General features: G+C 42.3%; 1 protein-coding gene across 8 annotated transcripts in view; it reads left to right on the top strand.

Annotated features, from left to right (window-relative positions):
* The window catches only part of BPTF (bromodomain PHD finger transcription factor), a 58,649-nt gene extending 38,818 nt beyond the window's left edge, over nucleotides 1–19,831 (top strand). For 3 of the 8 annotated variants that reach the window (XM_064728213.1, XM_064728209.1, XM_064728210.1), the window contains 12 exons: nucleotides 151–274; nucleotides 801–1,024; nucleotides 2,163–2,385; nucleotides 3,806–4,077; nucleotides 5,260–5,342; nucleotides 7,137–7,362; nucleotides 7,769–8,109; nucleotides 11,216–11,389; nucleotides 12,280–12,472; nucleotides 13,355–13,439; nucleotides 15,176–15,362; nucleotides 16,833–17,740. In XM_064728213.1, the coding sequence (XP_064584283.1) occupies nucleotides 151–274; nucleotides 801–1,024; nucleotides 2,163–2,385; nucleotides 3,806–4,077; nucleotides 5,260–5,342; nucleotides 7,137–7,362; nucleotides 7,769–8,109; nucleotides 11,216–11,389; nucleotides 12,280–12,472; nucleotides 13,355–13,439; nucleotides 15,176–15,362; nucleotides 16,833–16,869 (2,169 nt within the window). In that variant the 3' untranslated portion in view covers nucleotides 16,870–17,740. Of the gene's footprint in view, nucleotides 1–150; nucleotides 275–800; nucleotides 1,025–2,162; nucleotides 2,386–3,805; nucleotides 4,078–5,259; nucleotides 5,343–7,136; nucleotides 7,363–7,768; nucleotides 8,110–11,215; nucleotides 11,390–12,279; nucleotides 12,473–13,354; nucleotides 13,440–15,175; nucleotides 15,363–16,832; nucleotides 18,231–18,610 lie in introns of those variants that run through there. The other 5 variants (XM_064728214.1, XM_064728208.1, XR_010442289.1 and 2 more) reach the window with 4 other exon arrangements.
* Nucleotides 19,832–21,216: the final 1,385 nt, after the last annotated feature.

Below are 21,216 nucleotides of genomic sequence, written 5' to 3'. Positions count from 1 at the left end.
CTCAGCAATGGCGTGTATGGATCCTTTATTCCAAAGAGGTACAACAGTTGGGAAAATTAAAACACATGTGGAAAACCATTCAGGGCATGCTCCAGGGGCTTTTTGCCTGGAAAAAGCAGGACTGACAGGTGCTGTCCCCTCTGTGTGCAGGTGGTGCAGGGGACGCCGCTGCGCCCCGGGATGACGGTGATCCGGACCCCGCTGCAGCAGCCCGCCCTTGGCAAGGCCATCATCAGAACACCTGTAGTGGTGCAACAAGGTATTCTGCCAGCCAGTAGGTTCACTTTGATATTTCAGTTCCCAGTGTGAAATCCATGGTTTGTTTCTTCATCAATTCATTGTGTCCCAATGCCAAAATCCCTCATTTTGGTGCTCAACTAATGCCTTTTTCAGCTTCTGGTTGTTTGTTGGAGGCTTTCTCAATGTTATGTATCACTGACACATTAATTTTAAGTCCATTCATTTGAGGAAAAAAAAAAAAAGCCCCACAAAACTGAAAAACCCTAAAAACCCATAGAGTAATTGTGCATTGAGAAAGCCCTTTTTTTGTATGTTTTTTATTATAAAGAAGCTCAGCGTTTGAAAGTTCTTTATATGCATGCAACTGTAGTTAAAATATTTTGCAGACATTTTTCAGTCACAGAAGTGGTTTGTAAAGAACATTTATGTGCAAACTGCAGTGTTTGCTTCACCTGTCTGATCACCATCACACCCCCTTGCAATTTGTGACTTGGAGGTTTGCTGTGCTTATGGTTAAAAAGTTAAAAATGTGTTTCTGAGCTCAAATTCTTCTCTTACAGGTCAGACCCAGCAAGTGGTGACTCAGATAATCAGGGGTCAGCCTGTCTCAACAGCAGTTTCTAGTACCAGCACAGCTTCCTCCAGCACTGGGCAGAAAACCATCACAAGTTCTGGGACAGCCCCTCAACAAGTTCAGCCTCAGACCCCCCCAGCTCCCCCGCGGCCCCAGCAGGGCCAGGTGAAGCTGACAATGGCCCAGCTCACCCAGCTCACACAAGGGCAGGTAAACACTGCACAGCCTGGGTGTGGAACTGTGCTAACCCATCCTGCCTTTGCATTTCAGCATTTACTGCCTGTGCCCTTAAATTCATATGTCTGGCTTCATTTAGGATGAGCATTGGCATAATTACAGACTGAAAGCAGCTTAAATAGTAAATGAATATAATAAATAGTAAATACAAAGTAAGTCGTTTTAATAGTAAAGTTTTAATGCTTGCTTCCTGTTGTACTTCCCAGTAAGGTAACTGGCATCAGGAGTGTTCAGCAGCATGAAAAAGAATCTTTAATGGCAGTAAGGGACATAATTATTCTGTATGGTCTGTTTTGTAGACATTCAGATCATAATTTTGATTACTTGTCTTTTGATTTGATGTGAAGATCTAGTTTGCATTCATGCTATCCAGAATCTCAGAGGAAAAGTTGCAGTATCTGTGAGCAGAGGAGGAAAAAGTTCTTACAACTTCTGCTCAGATCATGAAGGTCTGTTGGCAAAAAATAAGTTGAGAGTCATTTTTTGGGTAAAAATAAATGTCTATGATTTACCACAACATCTGTTCTTCAAACTATAAATAATTCATATAAATGATTGCAATGTACAGACTGCTTGTTGCCAGATAAGGTTTTTTGTAGGTGGAACAAGACTTGGGAGTTTAAGCTGAAGGGGAGGGTAAGTTTAGATTAGAAACTGGGAGGAAATTCTTCCCTGTGAGGCTGAGGAGGCCCTGGCACAGTTTGCCCAGAGCAGCTGTGGCTGCCCCATCCCTGAAGTGTCCAAGGCCAGGTTGGTGAGGCTTAGAGCAACCTGGGATAGTGGAATGTGTGAGTGGAATGGGGTGAGTTTAAAGGCCCCTCCCAACCTAAACCATTCCATGATTCTGAGTTTCTACACCAAAGACTCAGAGTTGTGTTGTGTTCTGTGAGTTCACAAAATGTGTCACTCCAACCCAGTTATCTGTTGGTGGTAGAAAAGTTGAAAGAGTCTTTGAGTATTTCATGATCTCAGATGCTGGTTTTAGATTTTAGGAGTATGGTATGTGATAAAAATATTGAATTCTGAAATTCAAACCCCTAATTGTTCTGATTTTCAGCAAAGTCTGTCTAAGAATTACATCACTAACACATCGATATTAACTTTTTTTTAGGGTGGCAGTCAAGGCTTAACTGTGGTAATTCAGGGACAAGGTCAAACTACTGGTCAGTTACAATTAATCCCTCAGGGTGTGACTGTAATACCTGGTCCAGGACAGCAGCTTATGCAAGCAGCTATGCCAAATGGTACAATTCAGAGATTTCTGTTCACCCCACTACCAGCAGCTGCTACTACAGCTAGCACAACTACAACCACCGTTTCTACTTCCACCTCGGGTAAGCACTGTTCTGTTCAGCTGAAAAAAAAACTTCCATTTCATTGCATGGGAGAACTTATGCAGCTGGAGGTTGTCTGTTCCTGCAGTAAATGTTGTGGAAAACGTCGATTACTTGTGTTTTTTTAAATTTTAAAAGTTTAATAGTAATAAAATGGTTATAAAAATAGTAATACAATTAGAGTAATAATAATTTGGACAATTTGAATTAGGACAATAAAGACAAAGAGTTATGGGCATCTGGGTACCTTTTCTGGGCAGCATGAGCCCAAAAAAGGACCCACGTTAACTGAGGATTAACCCTTAAAAACAACAGCCTGTTGCATATCCATACACTTCATACATGAGGCATAAATTCCATTCAAACACAGGATTCTGTCTGGTCATCATCAGCTTCTTCCTCTGAATTCTAACAGTGCCTTCAAGGTGGGAGGAAATTCATTTCTTCTGATAAGAGGGCAATAAATTCTTTTTCTCTGAACGATTTAGGTGTCCTGTGGCTGCTATGTCACTGCAAGTCCTTTCTTTAAAAAAAGTATCCTACATAGCATAATTTCTATTTTAACATTTTTTTATAACCTAGAACTATATTTACCAGAGAATTAATACAGCGTTACTTTCTAACACAACACATATAACATTCATTCTAATATTTGCGAGAAGCCAATCATAAAATACACATTTTTCACAGTGTGTTGGAAGTGCATTGCAGAGTCTGTTGGGTTCCTGCACAGAGCTTTGCAGCAGTTCTAGAGGGTTTGAGTTATCAATGCTCACAGCCATGCCATTTGCAATAATGGACCCCTGGTTTGTGTTTGTGTGTTCCCAGCTGCAGTTTTGCAGTAGTTGCAGAGGGTTTGGGTTATCAATGCTCACAGCAGTGCCATTTGCAATAATGGACCTGGTTTGTGTTTGTGTGTTCAGAGCTGCAGTTTTGCAGTAGTTGCAGAGGGTTTGGGTTATCAATGCTCACAGCAGTGCCATTTGCAATAATGGACCCCTGGTTTGTGTTTGTGTGTTCAGAGCTCAGTTTTGCAGTAGTTGCAGAGGGTTTGGGTTATCAATGCTCACAGCCATGCCATTTGCAATAATGGACTCATGGTTTGTGTTTGTGTGTTCCCAGCTGCAGTTTTGCAGTAGTTCCAGAGGGTTTGGGTTATCAATGCTCACAGCAGTGCCATTTGCAATTAATGGAGCCCTGGTTTGTGTTTGTGTGTTCCCAGCTGCAGTTTTGCAGCAGTTGCAGAGGGTTTGGGTTATCAATGCTCACAGCAGTGCTATTTGCAGTGATGGAGCCCTGGTTTGTGTTTGTGTGTTCAGAGCTGCAGTTTTGCAGTAGTTGCAGAGGGTTTGGGTTATCAATGCTCACAGCAGTGCCATTTGCAGTAATGCACCCCTGGTTTGTGTTTGTGTGTTCACAGGTGCGGGGGAAGCCAAGCCGGCTCTGCAGGCGGCTCCAGCAGCGGCCGTGCCCGCGGGGCAGGCCCAGCCCCAGGCCCAGGCCCAGCCCGCGGGGGCTCAGCCCCAGCCCGAGGCCCCGAGCCCGGCCGAGGCTCCCGCCGAGCCCGCGGCCCCTCCCGAGGCTCAGCCCTCCAAGTCCCCGGCTCAGTCTCCAGCCCCGGCTCCGGGGCTCCCTCCAGCGCCGCCCGCGGGGCTGCCCCCAGGCCAGGCCCAGGCCCAGCATCCAGCTCAGGTGCAGACTCCAACCCCACCGCCCGCTCTGATGGGGCCCCACAAAACTCCCAAACAAATTCCAGCTCTGCTGCAGCAATCCCAGCCTCAGGTTCAGACCTCGGGCACAGCCCTTGAAAGTACTCAAGAGTTTAAATCAGGTTCCTGTGCAGTGCCCAGCTCATCCTCAGCTGCCACTTCAGCAGCCTCCAACAGGTGTTATTGCAGCAAGTGGAAATCCTCTGTCAGCTGCAGCCCCATGTTGGGGCTCAGATGCCAGCCCAGCAGGGCAGTGTGCCCCACATCCAGCCTCAGTTACCCCCTGAGGGCCAGCCCAGGAGCCCAGCTCAGGCTCAGCAGCTGGCCAGGGTGGTGGCAGTGGCAGCAGCTTCTGTGCAGCAGCAGCTGCACCCAGTTCAGCAGCTCAGGGAGCAGCAATAGATAGAAATTAAACGTGAGCACACCCTTCAGGCTTCTAATCAAAGTGACATTATCCAGAAACAGGTAAAGTTAACAGAAGGAAATTAGCACTTAATGAATGAAAGAAATCTAATTTCAAATGCCTGTTCTTGTTAACAATGTTAATACATTTGATAGGCAGTTAATTTGATTCTTTCAAAGATAGTGCACGATTGCTATTGGCAATTTAAGGACATGTTCCAAGTTAATTCAGCACAGCAAGTCACTTGTACCATGTTTGCATTCTGCTGTCACCTTGATTCACTTTACCATTAGCTGCTGGGACAAATCCATCTTTATTCTCAGTTCAGGAAAGATAGGTCAGAGCTGGGAGAGCTGCTGGACAGAACACACGTGCAGAACTTTCCTTACCTGAGAACTGAGGTCCCACAGAGGTATCTGAAATGTGGCACTGTTGGATGGCTGCAGGGCTTAAAAATATATAATGGATGATCACTTTTAAAATAAAACAACCAGTCACTGAGGAAATACAGTCAATTTACATTTAGTTCCTGGGTTCAAACTTGACATAAGCAAAATATCCCATTCTGGGGGTGGTGGTGTTCTTCCTCAATTTCTTTTTGAATTTTCAAATAATTGTTTTAAACAAGCCCTGCTCCCCTGATAAAATCAACTTTATAATAAATGACACTTTAACTTAGGAAATGTCCTGGTTCTCCCCATAATACTGTGAAATACTGGTTAAGTTTTCACCTTTTATTTTGGATTCTGTATCATCCTACAGGTGGTTATGAAGCAGAATGCTGTCATAGAACATTTGAAACAGAAGAAGACACTGACTCCAGCTGAGAGGGAAGAAAATCAGAGGTGAATGTGCATCACAGTGCATTTGTAGATACCAAATTTTTCATTTATTGCATCTTTTAATGGTTTCATCATGAAATGCTGGTTTATAAAAACCTGCTTAAAGAAGTGTTACAATATAAAATTGGTTAGAGTAACACTTAAAAGTAACTTTCATAATGATCTCTATTTCATTTTCTATATCTCAATTTTTTGATAATATATTTTTAAGTAATGTTACGTATTGTGTTTGAAGCTGGCCAGTTTTTAAACTCAAGTAAAGAAGCACAGAATGGAGAATTAATGCTTCTGCTGCAAAAAAAAAGCCTGGATTTTGTTTGTCCTTTATCATGGCCGTGTGTTTCCATTCTTGTCCCTGCACATCCCACTCTACAGAAGGAGCTGGAGAGTTGGAAGACAGATTGACAAACTGAGAGATTTTATGCTTGAAGCTGTTAAACAGAAATTTGGAGTGTTTGTCATTTGTCTTGGGATTATTTTGACTCCTTTTCACACATGCTGTTGCTCCAATTAGATAATCACAAGTGTGTGTCAGATACTGAGAAAAAGATGAGTATGTTCTATAAAATTTTGATCATCAAATCACAAGCTCAGTTGATTACAACACCACCCCTGGGTGCCACTCCTTTACTGTTCACAGTTGCATAAAGAAAAAGATGTATTGGACATGCTCTTCATTTCATTATGTCAGATAACCAAATAGGTGTTTCGAGTGACAAAAGCCCAATTTAAAGGAAAGATGAAAAAAAATTAGTTCTAACTAGCTTGGTGATGCAGCTGCTTTTCCATCTCACTGATTTATTCTTCTTCAAAAATACAATATGGGGATCTTTAATCTGTGAAAAAAACAGACAAAACCAAGTAGATACAGGGCAGGTATAAAGAGCAAACTAAACAAAATTGGATGACCCTACAAATATTTATGTACATATTCCATTTGTCATCCAAATCCAGCTGTCTATCAAAGGATAAAATATCTGAGACCACAGAGTTGCCAGCAGCTGCTTGTCCTGGCCATTGCTATTCTGCTGTTTCCTCTCAGCTCAGTGGGAGTTGTTTTTCATGGTCACTCTGGCAACAAGAAGCATTTGGTTTTCTAATGGTTTTGGAAAAGAATGGGGAAGGGAAAAGTAAATTCAGAAGAACCCAAATACATTCATTTTCTAATTGAAATATAAAGCAAAATAAGTGAAAGGTGCAAAACAAGTGAGCAGGAAAATAGATTTATAGTTGAAGGTACAACAAGGAGACAAAAAACTCATCTTGAGCTGTCATTAGTGGAGAAATTGAGAAGTGTTTATAGTGAATTCTATACAGTGAAAAGTGGTTGTCAGTCCTTATGCCAAACACACAAAACCTTGGTAGTGTTTCACTGGAGCATAGAAATGTCTGTTTTTGAAGAAGTTGCAGGCTTCCAATTCACTTGCATGCATCACACTAAAAATCCAGTTCTTTCAGACCAATTGAGGAAACTGAATTGAGCAAAAATCTCTCTCATCCTACCAAAGCCAAAGCTTTGTTGGGAATCAGATGGGGGAGGGGAGGAACAATTAGTACTCAGATCATTTAAGTGAAATTGGGATTGGCCCTCTGGAGCCTAACAAGGGACTTGATCTCTCCCTGCAGTGCTCTAGTAAATAAGCAGGAGTGGAAGCACTGGGTGTTGCTAAATTTACCTTGTACATCTTAGGAAATACAATAATGAGCTTGCACTGACTGGAGAATTGATTCTGCATTCTCAACTGGGAATAAACAGGCAGGTCAGCACAATGTCCTTTTCCTTTATTCCTTCCCCAGAATGATTGTGTGCAACCAAGTGATGAAATATATTCTGGATAAGATAGACAAAGAGGAAAAGCAGGCAGCTAAGAAACGGAAGCGAGAGGAGAGCGTGGAGCAGAAGCGGAGCAAACAGAACGCGACCAAGCTCTCAGCTCTGCTCTTCAAGCACAAAGAGCAGCTGAAAGCTGAAATTCTGAAAAAAAGAGCACTTCTGGACAAAGATCTGCAGATTGAAGTGCAGGTAAGGACAGAGTCTCAAAGGCTAATTTGATGTTAAGCTGGGGAAAGTATCTCTGTGTTAATCTTTGTTTACTTAGTGAGATTTTAAGGAAATTTACAGGAAGAAGCTGTGGTTGTGGATCTCTGCAAAGCTGCTCATACGTCCTTTGAGGGCCTCTTGGTTTTCTTCTGGACTGAAATTACCTTCTTTCATGAAACACCTTCTGATAAGTTAAAACCAGTGGGCCAGGAATGTCATCCCTTAATATTATGTGAATTGTAGGTTCAGAACATGAAAAAATGCATATTTAAATGGATTTAATTGTTTTCTTTTGGTTAACCTTGGGGATTTTTACCTAAATTTTAACCCTGCCTTGCCATAACCATATGAAGTGCCTCCCTCTATTTATTCATTTAATACACTTCAGGAGGAGCTAAAGAGAGACTTGACTAAAATTAAGAAGGAAAAGGAGCGAGCCCAGGCAGCAGCAGCAGCTGCAGCAGCCGCAGCCGCCGCGGCCGCCGCTGCGCCACCAGCACCGCCACCAGTGCCACCAGCCCCGCCACAGCTGCCAGCTGCCAGTGTCACCTCCTCCTCCTCCACCACTGTCCCCGTGCCAGTCTCCTCCCAGAAGAGGAAACGAGAGGAGGAGAAAGATTCCTCGGCTTCCAAGTCCAAGAAAAAGAAAATGATTTCTACTACCTCAAAGGAAACGAAGAAGGACACAAAGCTTTACTGCATCTGTAAAACGCCTTACGACGAGTCCAAGTGAGTAGCGATGCCCCAGCCCCTCCTGCGTGTCCTCAGCTTCAGGGTTAGAGTCAGCTCTCAGTGCCAGGCAGTGCTAGAAGTGGAGCTAGTGGCAGGTTACTGCAGGGATCACTGAGGTGTAGAGAATAAAGTCTCTATTTCCACTAGCAGTTACAAATATTAACATCCTCGATTGATGCTGTTCCTGTGCGTGGTTTATATTTTACTGTTTGCATGTCTCCATCGTGTGACCTTCCTGTCTCACATGCACATACTCCTTTCTTTTTTCCCTCCGCTCTGTTATTCTTTCTTTTGCTGTTTTGCCTCTGCCTCAGAAGCAAGTGACAATTTGGTTTGAGCAATTCCTTCTGAAGAAGCAGTTGATGTTCTTCAGAAATAGCTTCGGTACCGTCTTCCAATAAATGACTTTTTTTGTAAGGCTGTACCAGTAAAGGGGGCTCTGAGTCACTGGACTGCAGTTCACTTTGGACAATGTTTCAGGGAAAATGGTTTCCATGTGTTATTATTTGTATGCTGGGGTTGATAAAAGTGAATATTCAAGCATTTGACAAAGTGAAAACTGCAGTTTTCTGTAGTTTGATTCTGACTGTGAATGAGGACAGGTATTTACACTGTGTGCAGTGCTTGTGGAGAAATGGTGTAAATGCTGGAGTGGAGAATCCAGAGGATTCCAGGGGATAGAGTTACATGTTGCTGCTTTAGCTAGAGGTGACTAACAGTTAGTTATGGTCTTCTCACATCTGAGAGCTGTGCAGAGATGTATGTATGGTAAATTTGACTTTGGGCCAATTCCAAGTGTCAGTAGCCAAAAGTAAGAGCTGGCACTGTTTGATTGTACTTCAAGGGAAACCATAGATCTGGAGTGGTGCATTCACTCCATGGTCATGGTTCTTTGTTCCAAGTTTAGGGCCAGGACTAGGGGACCTCCTGAGGTTCCTTCTAGCCTTGTTTGGGTTTTAATTATGTCTTTTAACAAAGTTGAGATATTTGAGGGTTTTTTCGCCTTGGTTTTGAGTAGCTGTGACCATTGCACTATGACTTCAGTGTGGGAAATGGGGCTGCTCCTTGGACTGCCAGTGCTGCAGGAGGAGCAGGATGATGCTGTGGCTGTTCTGGCACTGTCACCTCTGAGAGGTGTCCCCAGCCTCACTTAACTGTGTGTCACCCAGTGTGCTTAGGAGGGACCCTGTTCCCTGATTGTGATTCCAGAGGTTTGTGTGTTACTGCAAATGGACTTAGTGAGTGAGCAAAGGGATCTGTTTGTCAGACTTTGTGTTGACTCCAGTGGTCACAGAGTGAATTTTGGTGGCTTGAATTGAGAACTGTGCTTCAGTGCACTGAATAAAACTTCAAGAAAAAAGAAATTTTAATAACTCATTAGTATCCTTAGCAATATGATTGAGCTCTGCTGCTTTGCTTTTTGTGAATTTTAAATTTGATGTTCCTACAAATGATGTCTGTACTGTTGAAGTACAGAATCCTTTTGCTCTTTGGAAAGGAATTAGTCAAGTTTTAAAACAGTTTTCTGAGAATTTTTTAAAATTTTTTTTTGTATATATGTAGGATCGTCCTCTTTGTGCTGGTGTCTCTTTTCTACTTCAGAAAAGATGGGTGTGCTACTTGAAAAGCCAAGCTGTGGTATTTTATGAATACCCTGTGTGTTTTCTTTTGTGCTGTGCATTTTATTGCAGATCTCTTATCTTTAGTTCTCATTCATGATACTCCAGGATTACAGGGATTTGCTGGTACTGTTTTCAAGGATGGCCAGTAGGGATATCTTTCTAAGATTCCTACTGAGATTCCAACTTATTTAAATCATAATGTGGCACCTGCTGCACATTGCAGTGCGAGGTTTGGCATCTCCACCTGGATGCAGATGTGCTCCCACATCCCCAGGAGCAGCCACAGCCCCCCTTGGGAGGGGGTGCAGGCTGAGTTGCTGAGAGTTGTCAGAATCTGTCTGGCTGTTCTTTATGGAAATTGGGTTGTGTGATATTTATTTTAGGATTTGCCTGACTGAAAAACAAGAGAAAAGAGAGTGTCCAGGATGTGTGCAGAGGCCCAGGAAATCAGAGATGCTTCCTGAGGAACATGGGGTAGCTGCTGCCCTGTGGGTGCTGTGGTGTCCCCAGGGTGTTGCCTGCAGGCTGTCAGGGTGTCAGGACCTGCCAGGGGTTGGGGTCTCCAAAATCAGGAGGATGGAGGTTCTGAGTCCGCTTGCTTTTGCTCAGGCAGAGAGAATGGATGTGAGCGTCACCCATGTGGCTGTCACTGGTCACAGGTGTGTTCTGAGAGATCCATACACCAGTTACAAACATCCTGGCATAATATTTTACACTTTTGTCACATCATTCTGTGCAAGGTCCCATCCCCATGATTCTGTCCCTGGTTCCCTTCACTTTGTGTCATACCATACCTGGTTCTGTCACACAGCTGTGTCTGAGAGGAGACATTATTCACTCCAAATCCCACTTTGTCACAGTTTGAAGTAGTTTATTATCAGTTTTTCAGTGCACACTCCCCAGAAAAAGAAACCACCAAGATTTAAAATTGACAATCATGCCCTGACCCCATTTTCTTTGGTATCATGTTACACCAAGGTGTACCTACACACTGCTGGTTGCATGTTCTTGTAGTGTACTCGTAACTCCTAGTTGGTGTTTGCGCTTTGCTTTTGTTTTTTAAATTAACTGAGACCTACATTTTCAAACCTTAAGGAAATGTTTCAGTGGCTTTTGAGCTGCAATGTTGAAAATGTAAACCTTTTCCTTTGGCCTTGTCTTTTTGTGCCTTTGACAGTTTTTCACACACGCCTTGAAGTCAGTAGATTTTTAGCCCATAGCTTTGTCAAAGTCTGGTTACATATTAATATGTACATATTAATACACGTGCATTTCGATGAATTGTCAAATTAAAATTGACCCAAGTGACCTTACTGCCAGTCTAGCTGCAGCATGAGTTGTTAGTTTGTAAGGAATAGGGAGCAGGGAAGCTGAGACAGAAGGTAGCCCAGCATCAAATGCATCAGACAGAAATGCAGGGAAAAGTGCCATGCCATTTGAAATGACAATTACATTGTCATTTTCATTGTGAACACTTTTAGGTTCTATATTGGCTGTGATCTTTGTACTAACTGGTATCATGGAGAATGTGTTGGAATCACAGAAAAGGAGGCTAAGAAAATGGATGTGTACATCTGTAATGAGTGTAAACGGGCACAAGAGGGCAGCAGTGAGGAGTTGTACTGTATCTGCAGAACACCTTATGATGAGTCGCAGTGAGTTCGGATAAGAACCTCTTATTCCATGTCTAGGTAGCAAAACTGCTCTGACTGTGCTTTCCTGTTCCTTGCAAAGAGTAAAAAACGAGTTATTCTGCATATATTGTATTCATTCGTAATACAAATTGCTTTCCAGTAATTGTCTCCCCCTCCCGAATGTTTCTGTTCAGTAAATGTTTAGGAAAAGTGAAGTCCCTCAGGGCAGTCAAAATGTATTGTGGTTTTTCTTTTTAACAAACTACTAAAACACCATGTACTTTTAAATTGGGATTTATTTTCTTTTTTTATTTTATTTTCTTCACCAGGGGATGGTTAGAAAGACTAAAAGACAAATGCTGTATTTAGTGGATTTTTTTGTGCTTTAATCTGATCTGGCTGGGAAATATAATTTTAGTATGGGGGGGTATATGGTTGGTATATGATCATATATGTGTGAATTGTATACACTTTTTACTGTAAGGCTTTGTGTCATAGAATACTCCCTCTGTACTCAGTTACAAGGCTGAAGCTTCCATATGAACAGGGCTTGTATGGAGTGAAACAAGCCCTGGTTGTAGTCCAGTTTGTGCAAAATGCATCTTGAATTGGTTTGGATACTGGCTGGGTGAGGCTTCTGGCTTTACACTGTTCCTTTCATCTCTAAAGCAGAGGAATTATTTTTGAAATCTTGATTTCTAGAAAGTATAAAATCTAGGAATGTGTTTTGAAATGGTCTGTAAATACAAAAGCAGTTGGAGTAGAATTTGTCACTCTGAAATCTGACATTACCTGTTGTTTTGAATCATGCCAAGTATCTGCTTGTGTGCAGGGGATGGCAGGTTTATTTGTTAAATGTGAGCTGGATTTGAGGCAGATGAAGGCTCTGACTCTTGGTTTGGCTCTTGCAGGTTTTACATTGGCTGTGACCGGTGTCAGAACTGGTACCACGGGCGCTGCGTGGGCATCCTGCAGAGCGAGGCCGACCTCATCGATGAGTACGTGTGCCCCCAGTGCCAGTCCACTGAGGATGCCATGACTGTGCTCAGCCCCCTCACTGACAAGGACTATGAAGGCTTGAGGAGGGTCCTGCGCTCCTTGCAGGTGAGGATGAGGATGGCAGCACCAGGGAGTGGGACAGACCCAGTGGGGCTGGGAGGAACAGGGGGATTTCTCCTTATTAGCTCTGAAATTTGGGGAACAGCAAAGCTGTGCCAGCTGCAAACCTGCTTGGTGTTACTGTGCTGGGGAATAGTTACAATAATTAGTAAATCACTGCTCCTGAGTGGGTGAAACAAAACAATTCCTGCAGTGAAAGGCTTTAGAATCCCAAAAGGCAGAGTGGGAGCCCACCTGCACAGGGTATGGAAGGTGCAATGTTCTGTTCTCAGATCAGTTTTCTGTGGATTGTGATCCACACTTCCTTACTTTAATTGAGATTTCAGAAGTGTTCTCACAGGGATCATTATCAGCATGTAACTGATGGCATCCTCACAATAAGAATGATGTACACTGTCTGACATTTCTGGTTTATCTGTCACTCCCAAATAGGCTTTTCTGCTACAACTATAAGGAATTTTTAAGAATTCTGGTAAAATTCTTAAAATTATGATAACAGAAATCCTGTAAGTAATATTTTGCATTATCCTGTATTTTACATACATTTATAAAAGTGTATTAATTTCAGGGTACTTGGAAGCACTCTCAGTAAATTCATGCCATACTTTTCCATGCAGCCTGTTCAGCACAGCATCCTGTTATGTCTGAATTTCAGTTTCCTGTTTTGAAGCCCAACTGCTGGGTCACTGACATTTAAAACTTTACCCAATCATCAGATGAGAACTGGTTCCTTTTCATAGAATGCTGCACTTCTTCCTGAAATTCAACTCCAGACCCCAACAGATAAAAGGATGAAAATATTTACCTATTAGTAGTGCCTGATTTAACTTAATTGCATGTTTTCATTGTCTCCTGTTTCCCTGCCAGGCTCACAAGATGGCATGGCCATTCCTAGAGCCAGTAGATCCCAACGATGCCCCAGATTATTATGGTGTCATCAAAGAACCAATGGGTAAGTGTTGGTGAGAGCAGCCTCAGTGAGGGGGTGTGGCCTTTGGAATAAGAAGTCATTAATTTAATTATAATTAATTTCCTGCTGACCACCTTCAGCTATATTTTGCAAAATACCCAGGTTAGGCAGGTGAAACCCTGTGATTCTCACTGGTACATTCAGGAGTTCCTGAGGGCTGTTTTATCTGCTCTCAGGGTGACTCCTCCACCCTAAATGCTGCCAGTCCTAAGGATGAATGTGGAAGTCAGTGCAGCAATAGGAGAGAATTCATGATTTTAAATTTCTGTATTCAAAGAGGAATATTTTTTTCTGTCTTTGTACTGAACTCCTCCTCCAAAGGTTGAGATGTGCACTCCAGAGGCTGAGGAGGAGGTGATGCTATGGAAGTGTGACAAGCACCCTAAGATGAAGTTCAAAATTATCTTCATCTGACTTCATAGTATAGTAAATTTTGTATTATGTGTAAATTGTCCTTAAAGCTGCAGGGAAAAAAGGATTCAGATGTTGTGAATGTGGGCAGAGTGGAAGGGGAGATGCTGCAGCATTCCAGTGCTTTAATTTGATCTTCTTAGAGCTCACCAGTTAAAACTGGATAAGCACTTGCATGTGAAACCTCCTAGGAAAATCCACCTCCTGACAGAAGTGGTGTTGGGAATGTTATTTCTTTCCTTACAGTATTGAACCAATGCCTTTCCAGGTCTCTAAATGAGAGCCAGTGTGTCATTTGGGCTTTCTCACCTACTCCTAACTCATCCTAGAAATAGGAAAGTTCAGTTTATATCTTGGCAAACATGTTTTGATATTTTGACTGAAAATAATATTTTGTTTAGGAATTGTGTCCTTTTCCTGTTCCAAAGTTTTGGGCTGTGCTGTTATGACAATGCTGAACAACTCTTATTCCATGATAGATGGGTTAAAGTTTATAAGGAAAGCTCAAATAACAGTATGGAGCAAACAAAAGTGCATTTAGCCCTTTCTGACTTAAATAGGAGGAGAAGACATTTGTAATACAAGTAAATCTGAGTAAAATACACCAGATAATGCAGATCTATCTGCAGTTGTTTGCACAGGTTCTGGCATCACTGGCATTTCAAAATAAGCACCTCAAGGCATTTTCCAAGGGCAGATAGTTGTTTTTCTAGCTAAAAGTACCACTAGACACTTACTCGGCTGTATTTATATTTGACAGGTTTTGTTCCTCTCCCTGTTTTTAATTGATATTTGCATTAGAATGTGACAATTACTACTCACATCACCATTTCTGTTTCCTTAATGTGTGTGGTCAGTAAGGATGAGAGCTCTGGCATTTTGCATGACCCTGCACTTGAAATCTTTAATTTGTGCCATGTGTAATGTGCACATGCCCATGAGAATTGATAGCTCATTCAAAGCAAGGCAGAAATGCAAAGAATAATCAGTAGGTGGTGGCTGTTCCATGTCCAGGGTACCTGGATCCTCATTGTCTGACCTTTTCCCTTCATTTCTTCAGAAAAAGTGGGAGCTCCTTGCAAAGGTTTTCCCTGGTCATTCCTGCATTTTATTGAATTTAACTGCACACAACATATCCACGCCCAAGGGTCTGGGCTGAGGGAGAGCTGCTGCTGTCACCAGTCACAACCAGAACTCCTGGAAAATCCTCCAATCTGGATAATGCCTTGTTTCCCACAGTCTTGACAATATAGATTTCTGTTTAGGATGAAAGTCTCTCATTGAAATAATCTTTGGTTTCTTTCAAGACCTTGCTACCATGGAAGAAAGAATCCTGAAACGTTACTACAAAAAGGTGACGGAGTTTGTGGCAGACATGACCAAAATTTTTGATAACTGCCGTTACTACAATCCCAGTGACTCCCCTTTCTACCAGTGTGCAGAAGTTCTCGAGTCTTTCTTTGTACAGAAACTAAAAGGATTTAAGGCAAGCAGGTAAGCTGGAGTGTTCCTACCCACAGGTGTTGTGCTGAAATCTCCTTTCTAAGTTTATCTTGTATTTGCACAGGGATTTGCTCCTCCATGTGCTTTCCTGGAAAATTTGTTCAAAATTAAGGCTTAAATATGATTTCATGAAGGTTACTTTGGAATGTTTATTCAAAAGGAGCTGTTAAAATTTTGGGTGGTATCATGAATTTGCGAAATTTGAGTGATGCTTCAACTCATTGCTGCAGAAAAATTAATGATTTCTGATCAGGACAAATGCTGTGCCTGAGTTGTGCTGATGTTCTACTCTGCAGTAAATACTTCTCATGCTAGTCAGAGACAATCCTGCTGTGAAGTTCATAATCCAGTGAAAAAATTAAAATATTTCAGTGTTACTCCTTCTCTCCTCTTTCTAATTTACCACCTAGTAAGCTTTAAAGTAGGGTATGGAAAATGGAACATAATGCAAAATTTACCTTTCAAAATTAAGCTTTTAATTTTTTTTTTTACTGAAGAAGGGCTGATATAGAGTGTTTCCCTTACATAGACATTCCCACAAAAGAATATCCATTTTTCTTTCCATTTCAATACTGTAATAATGATTTTTGTCAGGTAGTTTTCAACCCATGTTTGTGTCACTGCCATGAGCTGGGTCCCTGAGCTCGCCCCTGATTTCACTGCTGCATCTTTTTGTTCTTGTTTTTCATTTATACCATCCATCTTCTTTCTTTTCTTGCAGATTGTGATATCTTTAGTCTGAACTTTTTAACTGGAATCAGAACTGGATGTTGGGGTCACTTTCTTTTATTGTACAATCCAATGACATTAAACTGCCCTAAAAATCCAGATCATTTGTCTAAAAAGTAAATGTTGTTTCTGTTGCCAGCAGTCACACTGCTGAACATAATTGTATTAACAAAAAACTTGTTCCTTTCCTCAAATACTGTATTGAGAAAAATGAAAAATTCATCGTGGAAACCTTGTATTTTATTGTTTTAGTTTAAGTCATTAATAAAACTGTGAATTCAAAGAGGAGTTTTGCTGAACTCTGCTTAGAAAAATGTGATTTTAACATGCCTGTTCAGTTTTTTCCTATTAAGTTAATCCAAAGACTTATTGAATAAATTTAAGTAAAGTAGACCTTATTATAAATATTAAAAACTAAAAATGTCTTTTTTCTTTCCTTTTGAGGGACTACTATTATGTAAATATGTGAGTAAAACTGATTTCAGGCATTTTGGAATATCCCAGTGACACACTGCATTTTCCAAGTACTGAAATATTTTTATTCTGGAGGAGAAAATGGGCTTAAAATTCAGAGCAAGATTTATTATTTTTTCTGAAGGGGAAAAAAAAAATAAATGAAAGCAACATGGTGGTAATTCCCTTATTGTGATTTATTTTTGGCTACACCTTGCAGCAACTGTGTTCTCCAAACTGAAGGGTGCTTAATTCTTCACTTTCTTCTGTATTCTGCAGGTCCCATAACAACAAACTGCAGTCTACAGCTTCTTAGAGTTCAGCGTGTTAACCAAACACACGAGCAAGGACCTGGTTGTCTGACAATTTTTAATTAAGGAGCCAGATGTTTTTAGTCAGGTTATCCTGACAAGACTCGATGTAAACTGCGTTTTTATTGGTCACAACAGTCAAATTATATTCTTGGCTTATTTTGTCCAAAGGACAAAGAAATAAAAATCAGCAGCACCACTTTCTTGTCAAGATCAAATTGTTGTACTATTGTGGCAGAAGCAGGAAAACTTTGTTTTGTTGAAGGAGAGAGAGAAAGAGAGCAAGAAAAAAGATACAGTAAATGGGGTCACGTTTAACTCCATGGAAATGCCACGTCTGTTCTTCAGTGAAGAAGCTGGTTTAAAGTCCACACAGAAAACTTTGACTGTATTTATTTATTGTTGCAAAAAAGACGCTTTTTTATTGCTGCCCTCATTTGTCAGCTAATTATTTTTTCTTATAAAATCCAGCCCTGGTTCCATGTAATCCATTCTGTATCTTAACATGATTCCTGTAGGTAAAAGTACAAGAAGACCTCTAGATGTCTTTTCTTTCTATGAAAGGAGCTGCTATGTACACATGTGCACACACACAGGACTGGGAATCAACAAGGAGTTTATCATTCATGGTAGATAAAAACAAGCTTGCATAAAATTTGGGCTGAGTGGTCATGGACTACAGACTCTGTTGCCTTGAATATAACAAACAGTACAATTTGTCATTTACTCTGCACCAGACTGAACTGAGTAAAATCTATTTGAAGGTATCTTGTTTGTAAACATTTGTCAGATTCTAATTTTTTTTTCTTTTGTATTAAAATTCAAAATATGGATGTATATGAAACAAAATAAATGGAGATCATTGTTCTCCCCACAGCAGTAGGTGTGTTTGAGTGTGCGCTGCCACGTGTGTGAGACACTGTGGGGATCTGTGCAGGGATTGCCAGGAGCAGGGGTGGGATGGCCAAGGAGTGGGATCCAACCCCATCAGACATTCCACAGGGGCCTGAAGGACTGTCCAGGAGGGACAGGGCAGGAGCTGTTGGTGGTTCCAGCCCTGTTATCCTGTCAGACATTCCCAAAGGATGCCTGAAGGAATGTCCAGCTGGGCCAGGGCAGGAGCTGTTTGTGGTTCCAGCTCTGTTATCCCCATCAGACATTCCTACAAGGTGTCTGAAGGACTGTCCAGGTGAGACAGGGCAGGAGATGTTTGTGGTTCCTGCCCTGACTGTCCAGGAGGGACAGGGCAGGAGCTGTTTGTGGTTCCAGCCCTGTTATCCTGTCAGATATTCCCAAAGGATGCCTGAAGCACTGTCCAGCTGGGCCAGGGCAGGAACAGTTTGTGATTCCAGCCCTGACTGTCCAGGTGAGACAGGGCAGGAGATGTTTGTGGTTCCAGCCCTGTTATCCTGTCAGACATTCCCAAAGGATGCCTGAAGGAATGTCCAGCTGGGCCAGAGTGGCAGATGTTTATGATTCCAGCTCTGTTATCCCCATCAGACATTCCTACAAGGTGTCTGAAGGACTGTCCAGCTGGGCCAGGGCAGGAGCTGTTTGTGGTTCCAGCCCTGACTGTCCAGGTGAGACAGGGCAGGAGCTGTTTGTGGTTCCAGCCCTGTTATCCTGTCAGACATTCCCACAAGGTGTCTGAAGGACTGTCCAGGTGGGACAGGGCAGGAGCTGTTTGTGGTTCCAGCCCTGTTATCCTGTCAGACATTCCCAAAGGATGCCTGAAGCACTGTCCAGCTGGGCCAGGGCAGGAGCTGTTGGTGAGGTTTTCCTGCCCACTGGAGCTCAGTGACCTTTGCCAGGTGCTCTGGGAATGTGGAGCACCCCCTGTCATTGTGTCCCTGGGGCTCCTGGGCTGCCCTGAGGGTGAAGTGCAGCCCAAGAAGATGCCAGCTGCAGATGAGGAGGCTTTTCCTTCCCTCTGTGTGACTGACTTGCTCTGGTCCCTGTCTGTAGCTCCCAGCCTGGTTTCTCTGCAGCTCCTCACCCACCTGAGCAGCTTTTGCACTAACTCACAGTCAACTTCTGTTCTCCAGTGGTTTGGGATTTACCTGATTTATGGATAAGCTCCTTTTGGGTTTAACCTCACACCTTGCTATGCAAGAACCTCTTCTGTTATTTTTCTTAAAAAAGATGTTGCTACTGACCACCCTTTCTTACACTTCCAGCTCAGGTGTTCAGGTTCTTCTGGGGGGATTTTCTCTACTAAAAACCCGTGTGTTTTTGTACATACAAATGTTGTCATTTAACCAATCTGTGAAAATTACTAATTGTTCAGTGTGAAAACAATAATCCATTTATGCTTCTGAAAGTCAAAGAAGAGTAGTTGCATTTAGGTTATGTTGTCCTTCGAAGTTTTTAAAAAATGCTGCATATTGTAAGCATTGTGTTTTAATGGGACAAGGAAAAATCTCACCTTTACCAGCACTGGGGCATATCCTGCATCTCATCCCAACTTCTCAGCATTTCTGTACTATTTATTCATACCTAACTCCATATTGACATGGTTGAAACCTTTCCTACCTGTAGGCAATAGATTGCTGTTTTTAACAAATTGTGGCAAAATGAAGAGTACTTTTTTGTACCTTATAGGACACATCATCCTAGACAAATAAAGTAATGTGTTTGACATGGATTTGGTGGTGTTTCTAATGAAACATTGATCATGTTCTTGGATATAGGTCTTGGCTTTGCCAGATCATATGTAACTGTGGATCAGGTTGATTAGGGAAATAATCCATCCATACAAATTAATGCTGCTGATTAATCACCCAACCCAAGCCATTCTGTGATTCCATGAGAGCCTGTTTCAGTGTGTTCAGTGTCCATTGGGCAGGTCAAGGTACTTCTCTGGATTTGCTAGTGGTGATGTTTTATAGTTAAATGCTGTTACAGAAAATAAATCACTTGTAATTAATCCCCACCTGCCATCAAGCATAAAGTTCATAAGATTTGTGATCTCTGCTCACTCCTTGTCTTCTTTGTATTTTATAAATTATTGCAACAGTTGTTTTGAAATGGTCATATGTTGTGAGATATTGATAATGTGAGCTGTGCCAACTTGATTTTCCTTTTCTGTCTCTTCAAATTTGAAGCAGTTATCCTCAGTCTCAGCTTGGTTCATGCAGAAAATAATGGGAGATTTAAAGTACAGTAAGAAGTTGGGCTTACCCAAAAGCCTTGAGGACTTTATCCTGGACAGACAGGGTGAGAACAGTTATTCCCTTACACCCAGATTTCTGTGTGGTGGCAACAGAATTTTCCATACTTATCCTGCTGGAAAGGAAATTACTGACTGTGAGGTACCAGAATTACCATGGCAGCTGTTGAGTGTGAGTGCCATCCCATTCCCAGTGTGGTTATTGCTGGGAGGGGTTTGGAATAGCAAGTGCAAGACTGGAAATCCTCTCAATCTGGAATTGTTGTTGTGTTTAGGATGCGAGGAGCTCCAGCCCTGTCTCAGTGGGGCTGTGACACACAGGGATTTGTTCCTCAGCTGCTTGGGAACATTTTAAGGAGGAATTTTCCAGTCAAGAAGGGAAAGGTAAGAGGACTTGGTAGTAACGCAGGAGGAGATCATGTGGTAAATCACTTTTCAGGCTCCCAGAGCAACATCTGTATCCCAGTGTTTTGTGTCAGCTGTGGGCACTGAACTCTGCTTTGGGATGTCCTTACTCTGTGTTTGTCCCTCCCCAGGCAGGCAGAGGCTGGGTTTGTGCCCACACCTCCCTGGGCTGCAGCAGGATAACGGGAAAGGGGCTCAGCTCTGGGGGATGCCTGGAGGAGCTGCTGCTTAGCCCTGGACTTCCCTGAAAATAGAAACAAAGAAACTCGAGATGCACATGTAACCCTTCCTCCTTCTGTCCTCCCAGTCACTCCAGAGCTTTGATTCACTGCCAGAACAGTTCTTCTGCCAAAACAAAACCCCCTCAGATTTTCTCAGGAAAATTCCATCCATCCATGCTGTGCTCCATGCAAAGTCTTTCACACACCAAAAGTGAGACATGGTATTTTTTAGGTAGACTCATGCTGTGAGTAAATTTCTATCCAGTAAGAGCCTTTTGGGTCCCAAATAGGGGATGTTTGCTCTTGGTATTTGGCTCCATATCAAGAAATACTTGATGCAGCATAGCCCATCCCATCCCCTGCTCTGTGCCTTTCCAGTGACACCAAATGCAGCTGCAGAGGTGTGTGACAAGTGCAGGGTGTCAGAACTACCTTGTTTCAAAACAGAAAATGCTTCTGGAGAAGCCACTGCTTCCTGTGGCAGCTCACATCATATTGCTGAGTATGTGGGGGTTTAAGCTGTACTCAATTTTTTACATTTCTTAATAGAAATATGT

The sequence above is a fragment of the Zonotrichia leucophrys genome, chromosome 18 (assembly GCF_028769735.1).
Source record: "Zonotrichia leucophrys gambelii isolate GWCS_2022_RI chromosome 18, RI_Zleu_2.0, whole genome shotgun sequence".
NCBI lineage: Eukaryota > Metazoa > Chordata > Aves > Passeriformes > Passerellidae > Zonotrichia > Zonotrichia leucophrys.
This window is presented reverse-complemented; position numbering and strand designations above follow the sequence as displayed.